We start from the raw sequence: 19,720 nt of genomic DNA on the forward strand, positions 1-19,720 counted from the left end.
TGTGCAGAGATCTGTAATGAACATCTACATAGAATAGGGAAGTGTTGACACCACTTCACTTACACTGCTGAGATGTCAGCTGCTTCCTGTTATATACACACAGGTGGACATTGAGCATATGCAGCTCTGCACTCTGTTCGGAAATCAGGAAACTCACAAGGCAATGGGAAGAGCAGAGCTTAAAAAAATCCTGAGTAGTTTGATAACTTCCTCAGGCTGTAAATCCGGAAATGAATTAAAACGGTAAGTTACTGATACTGGCAAAGAAGTAAAGTGATGTAACATGCTAAGGCAGGAACTTACTGAAAGAAAAATGAGTCAGATTGAAAATAATGCTTCAAAGTTTGTAAAATAGTAAAGATCTTTTATTATCTAGTGCTTGAGGATGAAAGAACACACCTCTAATTTCCTTCACCTATTTTTATCTCTCCTTTTGTACCCTAATATTCTTAAATTACAGCAGCCCAACCTCCTCCAAAATACCTTTACTGAACTTTATCCTTTCCAGAAAGCAGTAGTCCCCTGAAGTCATCAATGGCTCCACTGCTTATAGCATGAATATAAAAAAAAATTATGTCAAAATAAGTAACTCACTGAGCAAATAGCAGGTTTTTCTTTCCCTGAAAATTTAACCTGTTCATATTGACAAGGAAGAACCTGACAGATGTGAAAATACAGTACAGCAGCATTAATGCAATAGCACTGAGTAGGACCCCTATCACCCTCTTAAATCTGAGGGACATTACTGTCTACACAGCACCGACATTTAAGATGCTTGCAAGTGAGCTTGTAAGCAACCAGCTCTCAGGAACAAGTTCATTACTGCAGTGATAGACAACAAAAATATCTTTGCTTTTATAAGCCTTCTCTTTTTCTCTATACAGAGGAAGATGCCACCAAACTGAGGGTGGTGTATTAGTGGTAATACAGAACAGGTTCAGGCATTAGTCACAAAGTGTTAGCATCTGTTGTTAACTACAATTTAACAGACTGATCACAAACACCTACTTTTGGCAGGTGCAAAGACTTTTTGGAGCAAAGCCTTAGATTCTCCTTAATCACAGATGTACACAATGTAAATCTTCACTGGGAGCAGTGTCAGGGGCAACAAGATAAAATAAACTGGATGATGAACTAAGAGAAAAGGCTTCGGTGTGCATACTGGCATTCTCCACGTTCTTCAGTATGTGACTAAATGAGCTTGGTGCCAAAAACGTTTTAGAATCACAGAATCATTTAGGTTGGAAGACCTCCTACAGATCATTGAGTCCAACTGTTAACCTAACACTAAAGTTCACCACTGTACCACATCCTTTAAGTGCCATGCACCCTTTATTATCAGAAAAATAATAAAGAAAATCTGTTCAATATGGGAAGCCTGCCTTAGTAATTAAACCATATAAAGTCTTCAAAACAACTCAGAAGACTTCAGAAAATCCACAACATGGTAATGTTATCTTCTTTCCTCATCACCTCCAATTTGCATAAATTTTGTTTTTTATCACCAGTAAATTAATGTATGATTAAAACAGTGCAACACTGTCAAATGCTTCTGCAGTTCCCCACTGCCAAGATATTTTGTGTGCTCTGGAAATAGAGACGGCTTCAGAGATCTGCACAGCCCGTGGTTGGGCAAGGTAGTGGGGGGGAAGTTTTCTGTACTTAGTTAAATACAATTGAACAGTATGCTTTTCCTTAGGCAAGTTCCATCTTGCAAGCAAACATATTTCATAGGGCAAGTATTATACAGCATACATGGCTTTACATTAAAACAATAAATCCCTTCAATCAGAAAAATGAAGAAACAGCTTCTTCAAAATCTGAAATCACATCTCTGTGTTTTGCTCATGAGAACAAAGTTTACAGGCATAAGTTGCACATAAAGGGTTTATTTTAAATGTTTTAAGGATAGAGTTACATCATAATTATAAAAATTACTTACAGAATTAAGTAACAATTTAAAGTGTTTATAGTTCTAAATGCAGAGAACAGGGAACTGTCTACATTGTTCAAAATAAAATAAAGAAACCAAGTTCTAAAGATGAATTAATTACCTAATTTAAAAATGTGAACACGAAGACCTCTGAACTATACACATACCAAGAACCATCCAAATTGCACTAATGATGTAAAATAGAAAAAGCGCAGCATTTTCAAGGAACCAGAAACTGTTTTTACCACAATTCTTTTCCCTGATGCAACTAGACAATTCTCTCTGAAGACAAAGCCCCTATGTTTAAACAATTCATTTAAAGAATGCTTCTACCTATTCCAACAAAAAGGGTTTTCCCCATCTCTACTCCAACATAGTTTAGGGTTTGGCACTCTAAAGAAAGAAGAAGAATGTAGTGTTCTGCTATTCAACTGAAATTTTATTTTTTTCTTCAACAGAATACATGGTCCCTTCAAATGCTGTATGACACATACAACTGGAAAATTACCTTTCGTTGGCACTATGCTCGTCTCACCGGTGCATTTAATCCTACTAACAACCATTAAAACAGCACAATAAGCAAATTCACAAAAAACTGAACACAAAATAAAAACAGAACAAAACAAAAACCTAAACATTTTAACATGCAACTTTAGTTTGTTACATTGAATGTTCTAACCCTCTAAGCATGCAAAAAAGGATGGTCTGCATTTAAGTTGTTTTTTTTTTTCCCTTTTAAGTTTTACATGGCAGCCTGACATCACACACACGCACACACACAATATACAACAATACTACAGCAGGTAAATGTGAAAGGTGAATAACTTTTTATACAAAGATCCATGGCTTGTGCCATCACAAGCCCTATGTGATTTTGGAAAGTAATGTTGAACCCCTATAACAAGGAACCAACATTTAGTTACCAGGGTAACGCAAGCACTGCATGCAGATCTGAAACATGAGCCTAAAACAAAGCCCAGAGCAGATGGGCAGGGAGTGGAATTAGTCTCAAGCCTCAAAACTGTGGTTTAAGCTATCAAAAAAAAACAAACCCAAAAAAACAAAACAAAAAAATATCCCCAAAAAAACCCCAAGTGAAAATATCCATACAACAGACAAACGGGGACATCCAAAAATGACAGTGAAATTTACAGTTTGTAGATTATACTCTAATTGTCAGAATACATAGTGTACTCAATAGGCTTGCAGAAAACCCACAAATGCAAGCCTAATGCTAGAAGTGTTCCAGTAGACCTAAACCTCAGATATTTCAAAACAAACCTCTTATTCCTCAGATATATAGCCCCAAGCTCAGTGTACTAGGTAATCCATGTATCTTGTGTGTAATTAATACACTCACTCATTCCTGTGCCACAAATATCGACTTGGGCTCATGGAGCCAGGCTCAGCTTTGAGATTTACATGCAGGACTCTTAAGAGTCAATAGAAAACACAACAGATCTGCAGGATGAAAACACTGTGTTGCAAATCTGCTCACTTTGTTCAAACACAAGAAACATTTACGACTCAGGTACTTACTGCATAAGGACTGCATCAGAAGCTATTCACTGAAAGACAATAGCCTGCCTTTGGTTGCCCATGATGAAATACTGGACATAATGCAATACAGGAGCAATGGACAAAGAATTAAGGTATCATATTTATACGGAGAGTATTTATTATCATTCAACAGCATAATGAGGCACAAGCCTTAAGGCTAAAATATGAAATCAGGCAAAAAAAATGGACAGAAAGGGGCTTAAACCACTGAGTCTTCAATATCAGGAATACCCACAACAGAGGTCATCTGCACCTCTGTCCTCTGATTAACAGCTCCTGCACTCTTCCACTAATGGCACACAGCTGGATATCAGGGTATTTGTTCCTTCCATCAACAGTGTTAACTGTCTTCACCTTCTGTACTTCTGTGAAGCAGTTCTTGAAACTTGCAGAGCTCTGCCTTATTGTAACATGACAACCTTGTTGCCGTGCCGCATTGTTGTTCCAATTAATTATTTTTAAAAGCTGCCACACTTAAGGAAACCCTAATTTTCATTTACAACTATCTTGCAAGATTATAACCATGAAAAGATTTTGCAGTTGTGGGCTGCTATTTACATCCACAATCTAATGCAGATGACTGAACCACTGAGACTGCCTTATAGCTTCCATTAGATAGTACACCACTGGCATGCAGAACTCTAGTGTTCATAGAATGAAATTAATGTTAACAGCATACCTCAAAGCAAGTACAATGTACACCACAAAAGGCAACAACAGGTTTAAACTGTAGATTTTTCCAGACACTCCTTAAGTGGAAAAGCCAGAAAAAAATAAACTGGGAAGATGCCTTCTTGAACCAAAATTATTAAAAGCAAACCAAACAAAGGAATGCAACAGACTGAGCAGAAGGCAACAAATGCTTCTCCTTCTCTAAAGTTACATCTCCACTGTAAAAGGACACCCCCTCCCACTTCCCTGGTGTGAGATTGTATTTACCATGTAAAATATTAACTACTGTTAGGCTTCTAAGTCCACACACAAACATTCAGGTTGCTAGGTTTGATTTTAAATGAGAGACTACTGATGCCAATGCGTAGTCTAAAATCTTCTGAAGTAGCATATATACTGTTAAGAGTTGTGGCACCAAGCACTTGGGTTTTGCTAAGAAGTGTGTATAACAAAGAAAGAAGTACAACATTTAGGATTGAAGGCAGCCTTGTTGCATGTATTTTACTGGTTCCTACAACTTGTAAATATGGGCCATTAACCTGCATATTCTAATTAAGTGATTATACAGATTAAATGTAATTTTATAGTTTAAAGCCTTTTCACTGAAAGGTGCATAATCCAAACACTTGATATCCTACTGCCCTGTGACTAGTAAAAAATGCACAAGCATTTCCACGCACTGCAAGTTCTTAAAAAGCTAAATTTGAAATAAAGTGTAGAAACACAGCCGATTGATGTTACTTGGGTTAGGCACTCCTTGATACTGCACAAACTGTTTAAACCTTTCAGAAAAGTCACCTCTGTCCCAACCCTGAAGACAAGAACTGCCAGTATCCAAGAAATTAAATTTAATGTTACAAAAGAAGGCGTATCAAAATATCAAACTACACTTGCATGTGGCAGTTGAACAAGTGAGTGCAAGATTGAAGAAAAAGTAAAAATCTATGAAAAAATTTAGATTAATGATTACAACACTAGATCAACTTTACACAGCTTGGATTTGCAGCTGTTCTTTGCTTTAACTCCCTCCTGCCCAAACATACTGACTTCCTTCAAGAAAAGGAGTTCTCTTACACAAAATGTGTCATGTTTGTATTACTCAGAACAAAACAGTTTTGCTGGCAGAGATTGTGGGTTCGCAGGGACATTTAAGCTTTCGTTAAACTGGAAAGCAGTCAAGTCTTTGTGTCTACAAATTTTACATTTAATAGTTCCACAAATTTGGCAAAAGTTCATGATGATGTCTAGGATGTCTTCACCAAATCGTAGACATAAATATGGAAATCATCATCAAACTTGATGAAATAGACAGATGGTTTGGCTTCAACTTGATGAATGACCATGCCAGTCCTTTTCGAGCCATCTTCTTTGGCATATTCCACTTGTTTGCCTACCAGGCTGTCCACAACTTCACCTGGTTCCCGTTCTGCAGGAGGTGAATCATCTGTAACATAAACCCAGCATGCTTTAGTAGACATTTTAATAAAATTTTGCACTACGGAAGACAACTGCACAGTCATCTTTAAAGCCCATACAAAACAATTAGAATTTGTAAACAGATTACTTAATTTCATTCAGACAAACATTTAACAATTGCCATGCTTGTAGAAAGTAGTTGCAGAAAAAGTTTTCAAGCAATACTGTCTTCAGTTTTATTATGACAAAAATAGCACTTTGGTAAATAAGTAAATCTTTTGACAGGAGGGTGTATGCACAAGTTGTAGAAAATGGCTGTAGATAGCTAAATCTGGATTATGAAAGGTGTGATTTGTAACATGCCAAGTGACAGGATACAAGCCAATTACAGAACACGATAAAGGGTAAAAAGTACTGTATGGAGAACAGGAAGCTAACCACATCTTCTTTCTCAACTCCTCTTCTTTGATTCCTAATTCAGATAAACTTGTAGTTTGTATTCTACAGGAAAACTTTCTAAGGCAGTTGTAATATCTGATGCGGCTTTTATTCTGGAAATCATAAGCTTTTAAATTAATAACTTAGTTACAAGTTTGTATTAAGAATCCCTTACAGAATCTACCGATTTTGAGTTTTGAGAGCTGTGAAAAAACTCTCCAAGGAGAAAAAAAACCCAATAAGGAATGAATAGATTGCAAGATTTTCAAAGTGCAAATGCAAGCCAAACAGAAGGTTTTTGTTTTTCAGTTCCTCTATAAATTGCATTGTCATGCATAGTTATTATCCTCTTAGTATGAATTTTATATTTCTTGGCAAAGATGCAAATTCAACTCCTACATGTTCACTTAGAAGTGTAGGCCAAGTTTTAGTATCAGATCCAGCAATATATTTTCCCCTTACAAAAAGAAAAAAGGTTAAAACAAACTACCTGTTATTTGGTTTCCTCACATAAGCAGAACCTATATTTGATAAGGGACTGTACCCTAGAAATTTTATTTATAACATTATGGCAAGTTCAACCAAATTTACAGAAGTATTTGCAGATATTCTAAAATCTGATTTTGAATAATTTTACTCCAAAATACTAACATCCAATTGTTGAGTCAAGGACATGATTCAAAATATCTGGAAAGCATTCACATTCAGGAAAGGAAGCAAATATTAGAAGTGTTTAGAAAATCAGTAAGCAATAATCTTTTGGCAAGCACAGAGGGTAAAGTGCACTAAAACCAAATAAGATTTAAATGGAAAGAAAACATATCAGATTTCCCCACTCTCAAGGTGGAAGAAAGCAAAGCAGACTTAAAAATACATTCCTAGTCCGTTTTGATGGTTAATACAAAGACCAAGTTATTTTAACATTCAAATCTGAAAGAGCTTGCTTGATTTCTTTAAGAAGAGGAAGGTCACTTTTTTCCACTAACATTTGTGGTTCTTTCTTTAAAAGAATCAGAGATGTTGCTTTTTGCTAGGGCCAGAGGAGAGGGTAATCTAAACACAGACCATTAACACAGAGATTATGCAAATAAGTGTCACTTTATTATTCTGCCAGGCGCATCTGAAAGAAGATGATCTCAAACTCAACAAATTACTAATTGGATAACTGTAGTGGTTGGCTACATAGTGCTTTGCACATGTATTAGTTACAATAATTTTCTTTAAATCCCAGATGGCTTCTGTCAGAAAGGGTTTTGTTATACAGGAGAAGTAAACCCAAAGTATTCTTTATAATCTCTTTCTTTGAACTGACTATCTAAATCTCTAGAATAATGCTGATTCTGTCAAAAGCCTCCTAAACTAAGAGAAGTCCTGAAGAAAACTACTTCATCCAAAATGACAGGAAAGATACTAAGAGGAAATCTTTTCTTATTAGTGTTACAAAATGTGAGAGAAAATCAAATTTCAAAAAATAAGTACTTCTTTCCCACAAGCAACTACTCAAGAAGTTTTTCACACTGAAGACACATCTCAGTGAAATCGTTCTTACTATATCAGTTTGACCCAAAATATTCATTCCCACAAGAACTGCTTCAGAGACACAAATAAGAGCCAGCTCCACACAACATGATACTCCTATAATAAAACAGCAGTGGAAGACTTCTGGCTTGTAAATTTCCATTAAAAAACCAAAATGTAAAGTCTTTCACGGTAGCACACCCATATTTTCAGCGGAATTAAGATTAATTATGAAAAGGTATTACCTTGCATATATCACTGCTAAGAAAACACAGATGTTCTTTCTTGTACTACCACATTTGTTAGCTGTGATACTTTGAAAAAAAATTAAATGGAATATCAAATATGATGCTTGTTTGTCATCTGTCTTGACCATAAATAAACCACAGCTAAATGTTTAACACAAAAAGCTGCTGAAAGAAAACAGTAACTGGCCTACTTACTTGAATCAGGCATAATGCGAAGGTCACCTTCTTTATAATCATCTAAGAGCTGGTACATGTACAAGACGGGATCTTTTTCGTAGGTAATATAAAACCATGTGTTCATAATAGGAGCTCGAGCCAAAACCATCCCCCTCCATTCATCTTTTGAGCCATCCTCTGTCTCAAACATATGTTCCACGGCTTTACCAATCATTGTGTCTGCCAGGTGGGCATCACTAATTCGAGACGAAGCTGAAACAACAGCATTTCAGAAATTCCCTCAAAATGTGTCTTTGTAAAAATAATCTTTATGCTGATTAATGCACAAATCTTATTGGCAGTTAGTAAATTCATACACAAAACAAGTAGTGTCCATTCCAGAGAGTTTGGTGCTGCAGAACTAAGAACTTCAGAATGTTGTTAAAAGAATTATGGATTATTGTACTCCCTGTGATTAAACAATCAAAATATAAGCTAACAGGAGATCAATCAAGCAGCAAAGACTCTGAACTTTAACCAGACACTGGACAGGAGAGGCAGAAACAAAAGGCCTATCTCAAGGCAGTTCTATGATGGTATTAATTCAGCTTTGGGGATGGTTCCTCATAACGGTACCCTACATATTGTAACCAATTCCTTTGCAGTTAGAAGAGGCAACAGCTTTTTCTATTTATAAACTAGTGTTTACTTGAGTAGATATCAAACTTGGTGGATTGAAAAACCTGCAGTTTAACAATCCAAGTGCTAATTCTGAATAACAAAAAGCATTATTACTCATCAGGTTAATCCACTTAGAAAATGTCTTCCAGCCACTATTATAAGTACATAGCGGTTGTACAAGAAAAAATGTAACTTTATTACTGTTAGACATACAAAATAGACAACACAGTCTAGATGGCTTAGAGTTGAAATTTTAACAGAAATATCAATGCTAATCTGAAAACTACAGAAAGTACTGCATACTACTTTAAAGACAGAAGACAGCAACTGCACTCACTAGCATCATCAAAATTTGTTGGAATAGAAAAAAAATCAAAGCATTTAGATTACCTGCCATGAGACAAAAATGAAATTGACCAGTAACATTTAAGTGGTCATGTGTTATCCTGGGGGAAGTCTGCAGGGATTAGTGGAAAATATTTGGTGATAAATGTCAGCCAATATGTATATTTATTTAGGAGAAAAGCCCCGAACACTTACCAACTCTGTCTGGAAGAACTTCAAGTGCTGAAACTCTTTCATCTTTGTGAAGTTCTAGTCCATACACACAATCAAATCCATCATACTTTATGAGATAGAGCGAGGGATTTACAGGAACTTGATCAAGAACTGTGCCCTTCCATTGTGTTACAGGTCCACTTCCTTCTTTCCATCCGTGCTGTATCCTGCAGCCTACAATATTTCTTCGTGGCTGAGAAATAGGTTTGCTTGGTCCCACATTGTTTCTATGTTTTCTGTACACAGATACAAACATTAATATTAAACAAGTACATACATATTCTACCTCAGAAAATAGCTGTATGCTTTTACATGACTATATATTTTATAGCTTAGCACACCTGATTCAAATTAGGTCATAAAGTTTATCAAACTTTATTGGAAAAAAGAAAAACATACTTAGAAGTAGTGACATTTTTGACATGCTGTATAAGTTCAGTTTTCTAGCAGTAAATTCTAAATGTAGTTTGCTTAAGCCAAAATAACTATTCTATCCCTTGCTACACTGAATGCCAAAAGCGAAACTCAACTGATCAAATCTCAAAACACAAGGTTACCTGGCAGTACTACAACTTTACTACCTTGTTACTCTCTGCAGAACAGTAAACAACTCCTTCCCAGAAGGAAGAAGTCAGTGCAAGCATTATATGGCTGACTGAAATTCTTTCAAAATGTTTGTTTTCCCTAAAACAGACGTATTTTCATCTGAAGAAAATTTTGGCTCCTTCATTTACAGGTAATTTTGATTCCAGGTAGTTTTAAAGACACATGACAGCAACAACACTTCCATATTTAATATGGAAAACTAAAAACTGCATGTAATGTAAATGGTCAGAGAGGGGATACTCCTTTATGTGGAAAACATATCAAGTAACTTTTTTGTCCTTCTGATATTTTCATGGAATTGGCATGGAAATTCCCTCTGGTAAGTAACAGTTACTATTCTAACGAACTGTAATGTAAGCTGTTTGACACTTCCAAATCACTGGAAGTGTTATACAAGTTTTGTTTTATCCAGCTATTAAAAACACAGTTTTGAACACAATTGGAAGAAACTAATGGGCATTATGACAATATACAAAATTCTCCTGGATATCAACTAGCTGTTAAACAAATTTTTGAGCTACTACTTGTAGCACACATCATTTCAATGGCAGTAATATGTGCACACAACTAGCTTAAAAGTAACATCTAAAAGACGATCAGTTGCAGAAGGCAATATTGTTCCTTAGATTAGAGATAGTGATCAAAGAAAAAGGTCTCCAGATATGATTAATGCTGTCATAGAAGTCCCCATATGATCCAAAAAATACAGATAACAATCATACCACTGAAATCCTGGAAGCAGTATTTCAGAATAATATGATACTGGATAATATGATACTCACAATATGATACTGGAATGTTTAACGCTGTATCATAACTGTAATCATAACTATTAAAAACTAGATACACAATTAACTTCAGTACTTGTCCCACCTCCAGACTTCAATTCACCATGAAGATCCTAGCCAGGGTGCTTTCAAATTTCACTTTTGTTATCATTTGACGTTTCCAGAGATCAGGCTGCAGTTTTGCATTCCTAACCTTGATAGCATAGATAACTGGAACAGGTTTGAGTTCCTATAAAGAGAAACTCCCCCACAAAGCTGGATCTGATGTTATACAAAAAGTAGAATGTATTTTCAGATTCTAACTCTAGTCAAGTATATATATATATATGTGTGTTTTTAATTGTAATAAGTGTCAGTAATAGCTTACTATTATAAAGTAAGTTCAGAGATCAGGTTCTCAGCACAATATTGAGTTGTTTTGTATCCAATTCACTTAATTAGTGCTAATGGAACACTGCTTCATTCTGAAGGGAATAAAAACTACTAGAAATGAAAAAAGTTTAAACTGACATTGCTTTGTCTAGTTTAAGCTCATCACTTCATCTTTGAAAAAAATTATAGTGCTATTGATATTCAACCTCACAGTCAACTTTAATTCTGCCTACAAAGCATAATCCACTTTAATATTTAATTTGGAACAATAAGGTAGAAACCTTTACACTCATTCTAAAAAAAGATGGAATAAGACAATATAACTGAGTTCAAACAGGTTCAAAATGCCTCATAGAGCAAAGAGTATTAGGAATTTAATTACAAATCAAGTACCCACTACATGTACTTGCAGTTCAAATTTTTGTTTGAAGGTTGCATAACTGAACAGCTGCTCACTTCTCATTTGAAGCAGTTCATATTATAACAAATTAGATACTCAAACTAGTAAATGATCAAGGAAAACCTACTTCTTGTATCTGAACATGGTAAGAAAGGAAGCAAAAGTTTCTAACTATTAATAAGTAAGTTATGAATGTACTTCCGTGTAAGACAACCAAGTAACCAAATCTCCTTTCCTCAACAGTGTGCCATTTTTGTAATAAATCAAGTTACTCAGATAACCATCTATGATGTTCTATCCAGAAGGTCCAACACAATTTTTCCTTCTCTTTCACTAAAACAGTCTTAAAATTTCCACAGACATTTGCTCTTGAATATTTGAAAACAATTAGACATGTAAGAAATTAAGCCAGGATAAACAGAAAATAGCAAGTCCTGGAAGTAGTTCTTGACACATCAGACACATCGTCATTGTAAACAGCCCTTTGATTCCCAAAAGTTTCTGATCCTCTTCTTTATCTAGCAGGCTGTATGCTGTTAAATAAAAACCTAATGCGAAAAAGTTTCATTATCAGAACCAGATACTTTGGAAATGTTCTAAAGACTACACAGCCAAAAGGAAATCTGCCCAGATGTTAAAGCTGTGTTTATATAGTCCTTACACAAACTTTAATTTGGCTACTGCTATCCCGGAAACCAATATATTTCATTCAGAACTGCAGAGGACTGTTAGCAGAAAAATCAGCTATTACCAGAGAGTTGTGCTTAAAACACAAACTAGCATTTATAAAAACAGGAACGGCAATGCCCAGTAACCTACAAAGTTACCCATTTAAGTTTCGTTGTTGATTGTTTTTTATCCTTATTGTGTCATCTCAGAAAAACACCAAAAGGAAAAAAAAACCCAGAAGGATGAAAGAAAACCACATCTCTCAGATATGCAAAACACGCACAACTGTGAAAAACTGGAATGAAAATGATAAAACATTATAGAAGCAGTACAGTAGCAGTGGTCAGTATGCTTTTGAATCTTTTACAGTACAAAACAAAAGTTATTGAAAATAGGATACAAAACTTAATACAACTGTGATCTTATTAATGTCTATGACTAATAACATAATGGTGATCTGAGAATTGTTATTAACTACTTTTCACAATATTCAGACTGAGAGGTATGTTAATTAACACAGAAGTTTTGAAGTATATTCTGTACTACCTAAAAAGTAAAAAAATCATTAAGTTGTGAATTTCAGCTCTAGATGCTGCAGAAGCCAAGAGCATGTTACATTAAAGTAGTATCAAAATTTCAAAACGTTTGAGTTCACTTCTAATAAATTCCAATTATAACCTACACCTCCAAGTCTCTGCATTGCTGACTACAAGAAATCTGGAGAGCCTATGAAGAAAGGATTGTTTCATACCACCTGTGCTAGATCTTGCGCTATCCTTATACACTAGGCATGGAAAGAATGACATCTGTGAGTTTATTGATTGATCTGATGCCAGTGAGGTCAGCTTCATATTGGCAGAGATCACCACTACTCAATGACAGAGCACTTGGAAGAACTGTCCTAAAACCACTGGAATTATCTCCAAAAGGCTCAAGGCCCCATCCAGTTGTGGGCCCTTCTTTCCTTTAAAGAAAAGGGTAATGTCTGACAAATAGTTAACTATGATTTGAAGAGTTCAGAAGACTTATCCACACTGCTCATTCTATCACAGCCTCACTTACTGAGTCATGCCTTGCTCCTTCCTCTGCCACAAACCTTCTGAAACAAACCTTTAAAACCTCAATAGCCTTTGAGTATCAGTAGTCTTCTTTTTCTTTTTCCTTAAATGAGGACATAACTATATAAATAGCTAAATCAGTGACAAAGTATACATTACTAACTCACAGTCGATCATGTTGGCTCAGAGTAGCATCAGCATATAGTATTACATCTTATTCATACCCTACTCATTTATGGTAAACTATAAACAATGTTCCACTACTCCACCTCATTCGCAGGCAGCACACAAGAAGCCACCTTGGCTTGGTACAAAAAAACCTTATCTAAGTAATAAAAAATTGAACTAGGCTAAATTAACATAAAACTAAGCTGGATGCTTAAGTTAAATACCTCAAAATTATGTCACTTAGGATCAAAACTTCTTATGTCCCACAAAAGCTTTTATGCTAATAAATTTACAGCCTATTTAGTTATTTAAATAAGTGTATATTAACACAACAATAAAGACAAATCTAGCCACCCTCAAGTACAAAAGGCAACCCACCTCTGATAGTCTTCCCATCATACACTCCTTTCTCTGAGCGGTTGAAAGAGAACAAGAGAAATTAAAGTTTAACCAACTCTACCTGCCCCTAGACAAAAAAATGTTTCTCTTTGCCTTCTATGAAGATAGACAAGAATGGATAATGATGAGCTGGTGGAAGGCATCAGAGTAGTTTAACATCAAGTGTTGTCTCTGGGAAACAGTTAACACTGTTAATATTGATTAACTAGATTAATTGTGGAAAATACACCTGCCAAACAAATTGCTTGTGATTGATACACACTATATGACTTTACACTTACAAACAGCTAGTAACACTTCAAGTTGCCCACTTACCCAGCTTAGATTTCTCTCACCAGATACAGCCAGATATGGTATTTTGCTTCATGACACTAAGATCAATTATATCCAGAAGGTTACCTCTACTTTCACACAGCTACTCACCAGTGTTCAGCTGCTGCTATTTAAAATGTTGAAGATGGAAAAATACATGCCATGAAAGTGTAGCAAAAGCAGGTATCCTTCCTTCACATACTAATAGCAACTTCTTTACAGAAGTATTTCAGTACATTCTTTATTTTTAAAAAATGAAAAATCTTTTCCAACACTACAGTTATAGTGCATACATGATTAGATATATCTGAGATTCCTTCCCAATTGGGTTCTTAGTAAGGATGATTTTCAGTTTTTTTTGATCTGGTGACTGCATGAACTCTGTGCCAGAGAACAGACATCCTACAGCAGACATGACTAAGCTAGGCTTGAAAACCCTTCTCTACAGATTCCAGAAGAATTTCGAAATTGTATTAAAAAATATAATGTTAACAGTCAAAACAACATTTAAAACTTTATCTGTGGGGCCTTCTTTACCCTACTACCCTCCTGAAAGGATTAAAAGTCTGACTCTACACACATACATAGACTGAATATTATTCCACAGTTTTCAAAAACAGAGTGGAACAATCAGATATATATTTTAGAACAGTACTTCCAGTTACTGAGAGCTACTCTTTAGTAAATAAATTAACAACTTACTTGTGGGATGTTCTTTTTTTCATCATGCTGGCAGACACTCCTGCATGACCTACAATATAAAAGATGTTGGAATTACCAAAAAATAATTTAAGAACTTACATAAAAGCCATCATACTGAATGTCAAAATGTAAAGAATCCAAACACTTCACGTTATGACTGATCACTGACTTGCTAAAATGGGAAAAGGCTCTAGAGAGGTAGACTGGCTATCTGCACATGAAGCTCGGATGAGCTGAACTTGGCTGGATGCCAGGTACCCACCAAAGCTGCTCTATCTCTTCTCTCAGCTGGACGAGGGAGAGAAAATACAACCAAATGTTCCTGGGTCAAGAGAGGGTCAGAGAGGCATCACTCACAAATTACCATCAGAGGCAAACCAGGCTTGACTTGGGGAATATTAATTTATTACCAAGCAAGTCAGAGTAAGACAATGAGAAATAAAGCTAAATCTTAAAAATACCTTCCTCGTAGCTCTCCCTTCTTCCTGGGCCCAACTTCACTCCCAATTTTTTTCTACCTCCTCTCTCCCAGGCAGCACAAGTGAACAGGGAACGGAGGTGTAGTCAGTTAATCACACGTTGTCTCTGCTTCCTTCTTTCTCCTCATGGTTAGGGTTAGTTCTCCCTCCTCAGTGGAAGGACTCATCTTACTTTTTCCCCACTGAAGTGTGGGGTCCCTCCCACAGGAGACAGTCCTCCAAAATTCTCCAAAGTGAATCCATGTCAGGGGCTACAGTTCTTGGCAAACAGCTCCAGCATGGATCTCTTCCACAGTGCACCGTCCTTCTGAATAAGCTGCTCTGCAGTGAGGCCCCCACAGGGTCACAAGACCTGCTCTAGCATGGGCTCTTCTCTCATGGGGCCACAGGTTCAGCCAGGAAACCTGCTCCAGTGCAGACTTCCTGCAGGCTCAGACTCCTTCATCCACCCACCCCAGTGTAGGGTCCTCCATGCATTGCAGGGGCACAGCTGCTTCACCATGATTTTCACCACTGTCTGCACTGGACCTTCTGCTCCAGAGGCTGAAGCACGTCCTCCCTCCCCTTCTGCAGTGACCTTGGAGTCTGCAGGGCTGCTATGCTCACATAGTTTCACTCCTCTCCTGCAACTGATGTGGGGTAGAATCTTTCCCCTGTTCTTAAATGAAATGCCCAGTGGCACTACCACCATCACTGACAGCTCAGCTCTGGCCAGTGGCAGATCCATCGTGGAGCTGGCTGGCACTGGCTCTCTTGGACACAGAAGAAGCTTCTACTTACTTCTCACAGAAGTCACCCGTGCACCCCCTGGCACCTTGCCATGCAAATCCAACACAGAAGCTCAGTGATGAACGTTAATGAGTTACAGCAACTATTAAAATGGAAGTTGAACTAAACACAACAGAGACAGTAGTTGCAATAGTCAATCAGCAACAATAGTGAATCACCAGGCTGTTTCAAGCTTCCATCCTTGAGTTAGTAAAAGGAGATGCCAATACACATCATCCTGAGTTAGCCAGACCAGCACTACCTGTGCCTAACAGAGCACATAAAAAACTAAAAAGAAATAAATTTTTACTGAGAGAAGAGCACTGCACTCAATCCAGTGACAACTTGGGATGAATATGAAAAATGGAAAGCTTTTAATACGATGAAATGAGGGAATTGGAAATCAGGCTTCTGCTGGAAGAGAGCTGCTTATGAGCAGCCATGAAGAATTCAGCAGAGGAAATATGCAAGATCAAAAACACAGAAAAACACATTCAAAAGAACACTGTACATAAAAGGTAATGTGCACAGGTAGAAAAATCAAAATTAGTTATTAGAATGAAAACTGCAGCCTCAGATCACAGTCAAAGGCCACCTGCACAGGGATCATTTACTGGGGTTGACTGAAACAGCCCCTGTTAAAGTGATGGCTGATGGTGACTACATGGCCAGAAGACAAGTGGCCTTGATCCTGATTCTCCCTGTCTTCCTCACTATACTGCCTATGTATAGTATGGAGTTAAAATTTCTTCACAGCAGCTTGTTTTGGGCTGTTTTGGATTTTTTGCTTCTTGGTTGCCATATCTAAAACAATCTGGTCACAGTGCTGGACTGAACCATGTATAACTCTAATGGCTTGTGTTTATGTACAAACATGCCTAGAATTTTAACTAGGAATGCTTGAATTAAAACCTGCAGAGAAGTGCTTTATTTTCTCTATAGGCTTAAACAAACCAATTCTTTTAAATTTACACTATGTGTATGTGTATTCTATGTATAACTAGAATTATATACATATTGAAGAGAATCACACAGGAGTCAAGCTGTGACAGCATCAATAATCTTCAAAGTCCTCGTAAGTATTTTACTATTTTAAATTTCTGTAAGAAAAATTTAAGAGGGCATACACAAAGTTACAGAAATGGCAGAATTAATATAATTAATTAATAATTACAATAATCTTATGTTTAGTATATTCAAGCTTGCATCAGATAGTCAGGAATCTGCATTTCCAAGAGTAATGATATCGAAAATGTTCTTACTTTTTAAAATTAGGCCTTGTCTGTCAATCACTGCAGCAAAGATCCTACTTTTGACTGTTACAAAACCAAATAATTAAATTGAGTATTTGTAAGAACTTAGCTGGAAAGACAAAAACAGCATCACAAAAAGTTTGATTAGACACCTGTAAGACTTTAGGACTTTATTACAACCTGTAAAAAAAGCTTTCTAAGCATAATTTCAGTTACCTTTCAGTATATGAGGCTGTGTTCTACTGATATGTAATATAATTTTTTAAAAAATATTAAAAATATGGTGATGTTATATTTTTAAAAAATTAACTTCTTAAAATCCAAGAACTGTTCTTACAAAATAGAGAAACTTCATCACCAGAAGATGAACATACGTACTTAACATTTTACATTTCCAGCTACTGAGAGAAAAGTAAGATTTTGGCTAAAGTAGCTCAAGTAAAAACACAGCAAAGCAACAGAATGGTGCAGCACAAGAATGTGCTTTCTGTCCACCTCTCAAGGACTCTGTAAGCTGTAAGAAGAGAGGTATGAAGGATTTATCTTTCAAAGTCAAGAACAGAAGCACTAGATTGACACAGAAGGAAGATTTACTACAACATTTGCAATAAGTACAGAAGAGAAGTTATGCCGACCTCTGGGAATAGGATTTTGCTGTTTCCTAAGTTTTCACTTTGGGATCTTCAAATTTTGCTAAGATTCAACTTGTTCACTAATGTAATGAGCTCTATACCGAGACAACTAAGTACAACTCATCATCTTAAGTCAGTCTCTCAAGAGAGCTCCCAGTTTAATACATGAAGTGATGGTATTTGGATGTTTAATAAATATATCAAAAGCAAGTATTTGAAGATCCTAGGTTAAACACACTCTTGTACTAACCAGATGCCGATTTGCCACAATTTGCCCTCTTAATTTGCACAGTCTGAATTCAGATAGGTCTCACACAGATGTAAACTCCTTTTAAGGATATATCAGGTTACACTATTGAATTGCTTGGCGACTGTAGTGGGTTTAATGCTGGCCAAATGCCAATCCACCCACTAGAATTACTTACTCCTTTTCTGCTGTGAGATAAGAATTAGAAGGAGAGCAAAGCAGGCTCAAACTTTAAAGGGTATAAAGAAAACTTAATTAACAGGATTAAAAGAAAAATAGTAAGAAATCAGAATAAACCTTCAGAACGCTACACCTCTCACCACACCCTCTTTTCTTTTCCACTGACAACATAAAGAGACAAAGCCTGGGACTTTCAGTCAGTTTACCACCTCTAAAATAGTCTTTCTTCAGTTCTCTTAGGGAGAGGAGTCTCTCTTGCCATGCCGTGGAGACTTCTCCACACGAAACAGTCCCCTCATGGCTTTAATTTTCACAAATAGCAGCTGCCTGGAAATCTGCAATCATTAAGTCCCTCTCACGTTTTGGCAGTTTTTTCCATAACTACCACCATGAGAGAGTCATTTCAGCTCACTGGGGTACTATTTTAAGGATGAGTTGTTCTAGTATAGAAACAAAAGTTCTCTTTTTTTATCTCTGGAAACAGAAGTTTTCTTCCATCTTTGGGGAAAGGTTTCTCATCTGTCTCATCTTTCTCTGTTCAAGCTACTTTAACAACTGCTTGCTTCAACACTGGTGCCTCTGCTCACTGTGGCAAGAATGCTACATCCCCCCAGCGCATTTCATGAGTTACAGGGAAAAAAAAAGCCTGATGTATCAACTGTATCTTCACCATAGCCTTATAAGAGAATTTCAGCCCAAGACTAAGGCATCTACTCATTCTCCCGCTATCTCCTCCTTTACTGACCTTGGTGCCTCTATGTTGTTTTCTCTATGTGTCTTCACCTTTTCCTTCTCTCTCACTTGAGAGAGGATTGATGTCTCCAAGTTTCATCTGTACACTAAAAATGTTAATATCTTGCCTGTGGATAGCCATATGATCTTTGCTGGGCAGTGGCCACTCTGGATGCATGGCTGTTTTTTGTCCCCTGCTGCATTAAATTCCAGTCGCAGGAGCTGATTTCTGTGTGAGGCTGCACAGCCATCTCTGTTCTTAGCCACATGATTTTTCTGCAGCACCAGCAGAGTGGCTCGGTGGCTCACGGCTGGAATGGAGCCTGGCTTGGCTCCACCCAAAGCCGAATGGAGCTGGCATGGCTCCACTGGCCATGGCTGGAACTCGGTGGCAGCAGAATCTCAGCCAAGCTGTGCTGCAGGGCGGGCTGGCTGGGCCGTGTGGCAGAGCAGGGCCTGGACTGGCCTGGCCAGACCACAGAGCAGAGGGGGGCCTTGCCTGGCTAGCATCCAGTTACCTGCTGAAAGACTAGAAGCAAGAGAGCTTTTCCCAGGATTTGTTAATTTTTAAACATGTTTTCCACAGAGGCATTTTCAGCTCTTTTAAGTGGTTTAACAGGTTGTCCATATTCAAACTAGCCAACTGATTGGTTTTGTCAGGTCCAAAGGAAGCTGCCAAGGTCCTTACAGGGAATCACTTCCATAGCTCATGGATTTTTTTCTTAACTAAAACCTAAACTATGTTAAACCATAACAGCTACACAATTGTAGAAAT

General features: G+C 37.0%; 1 protein-coding gene across 3 annotated transcripts in view; it reads right to left on the reverse strand.

Annotated features, from left to right (window-relative positions):
- Positions 1-1,869: 1,869 nt before the first annotated feature.
- The window catches only part of SPIN1 (spindlin 1), a 62,742-nt gene continuing 44,891 nt past the window's right edge, over positions 1,870-19,720 (reverse strand). For all 3 annotated transcript variants that reach the window (XM_030969293.1, XM_030969295.1, XM_030969294.1), the window contains exons 3-6: positions 14,655-14,703; positions 9,163-9,416; positions 7,981-8,214; positions 1,870-5,609 (exon numbers count right to left, since the gene is read on the reverse strand). In XM_030969293.1, coding sequence (XP_030825153.1) covers positions 5,410-5,609; positions 7,981-8,214; positions 9,163-9,416; positions 14,655-14,703 — 737 coding nt within the window. In that variant the 3' untranslated portion in view covers positions 1,870-5,409. The remainder of the gene's footprint in view (positions 5,610-7,980; positions 8,215-9,162; positions 9,417-14,654; positions 14,704-19,720) is intronic.

Source organism: Camarhynchus parvulus, chromosome Z (assembly GCF_901933205.1).
Source record: "Camarhynchus parvulus chromosome Z, STF_HiC, whole genome shotgun sequence".
Lineage (NCBI taxonomy): Eukaryota > Metazoa > Chordata > Aves > Passeriformes > Thraupidae > Camarhynchus > Camarhynchus parvulus.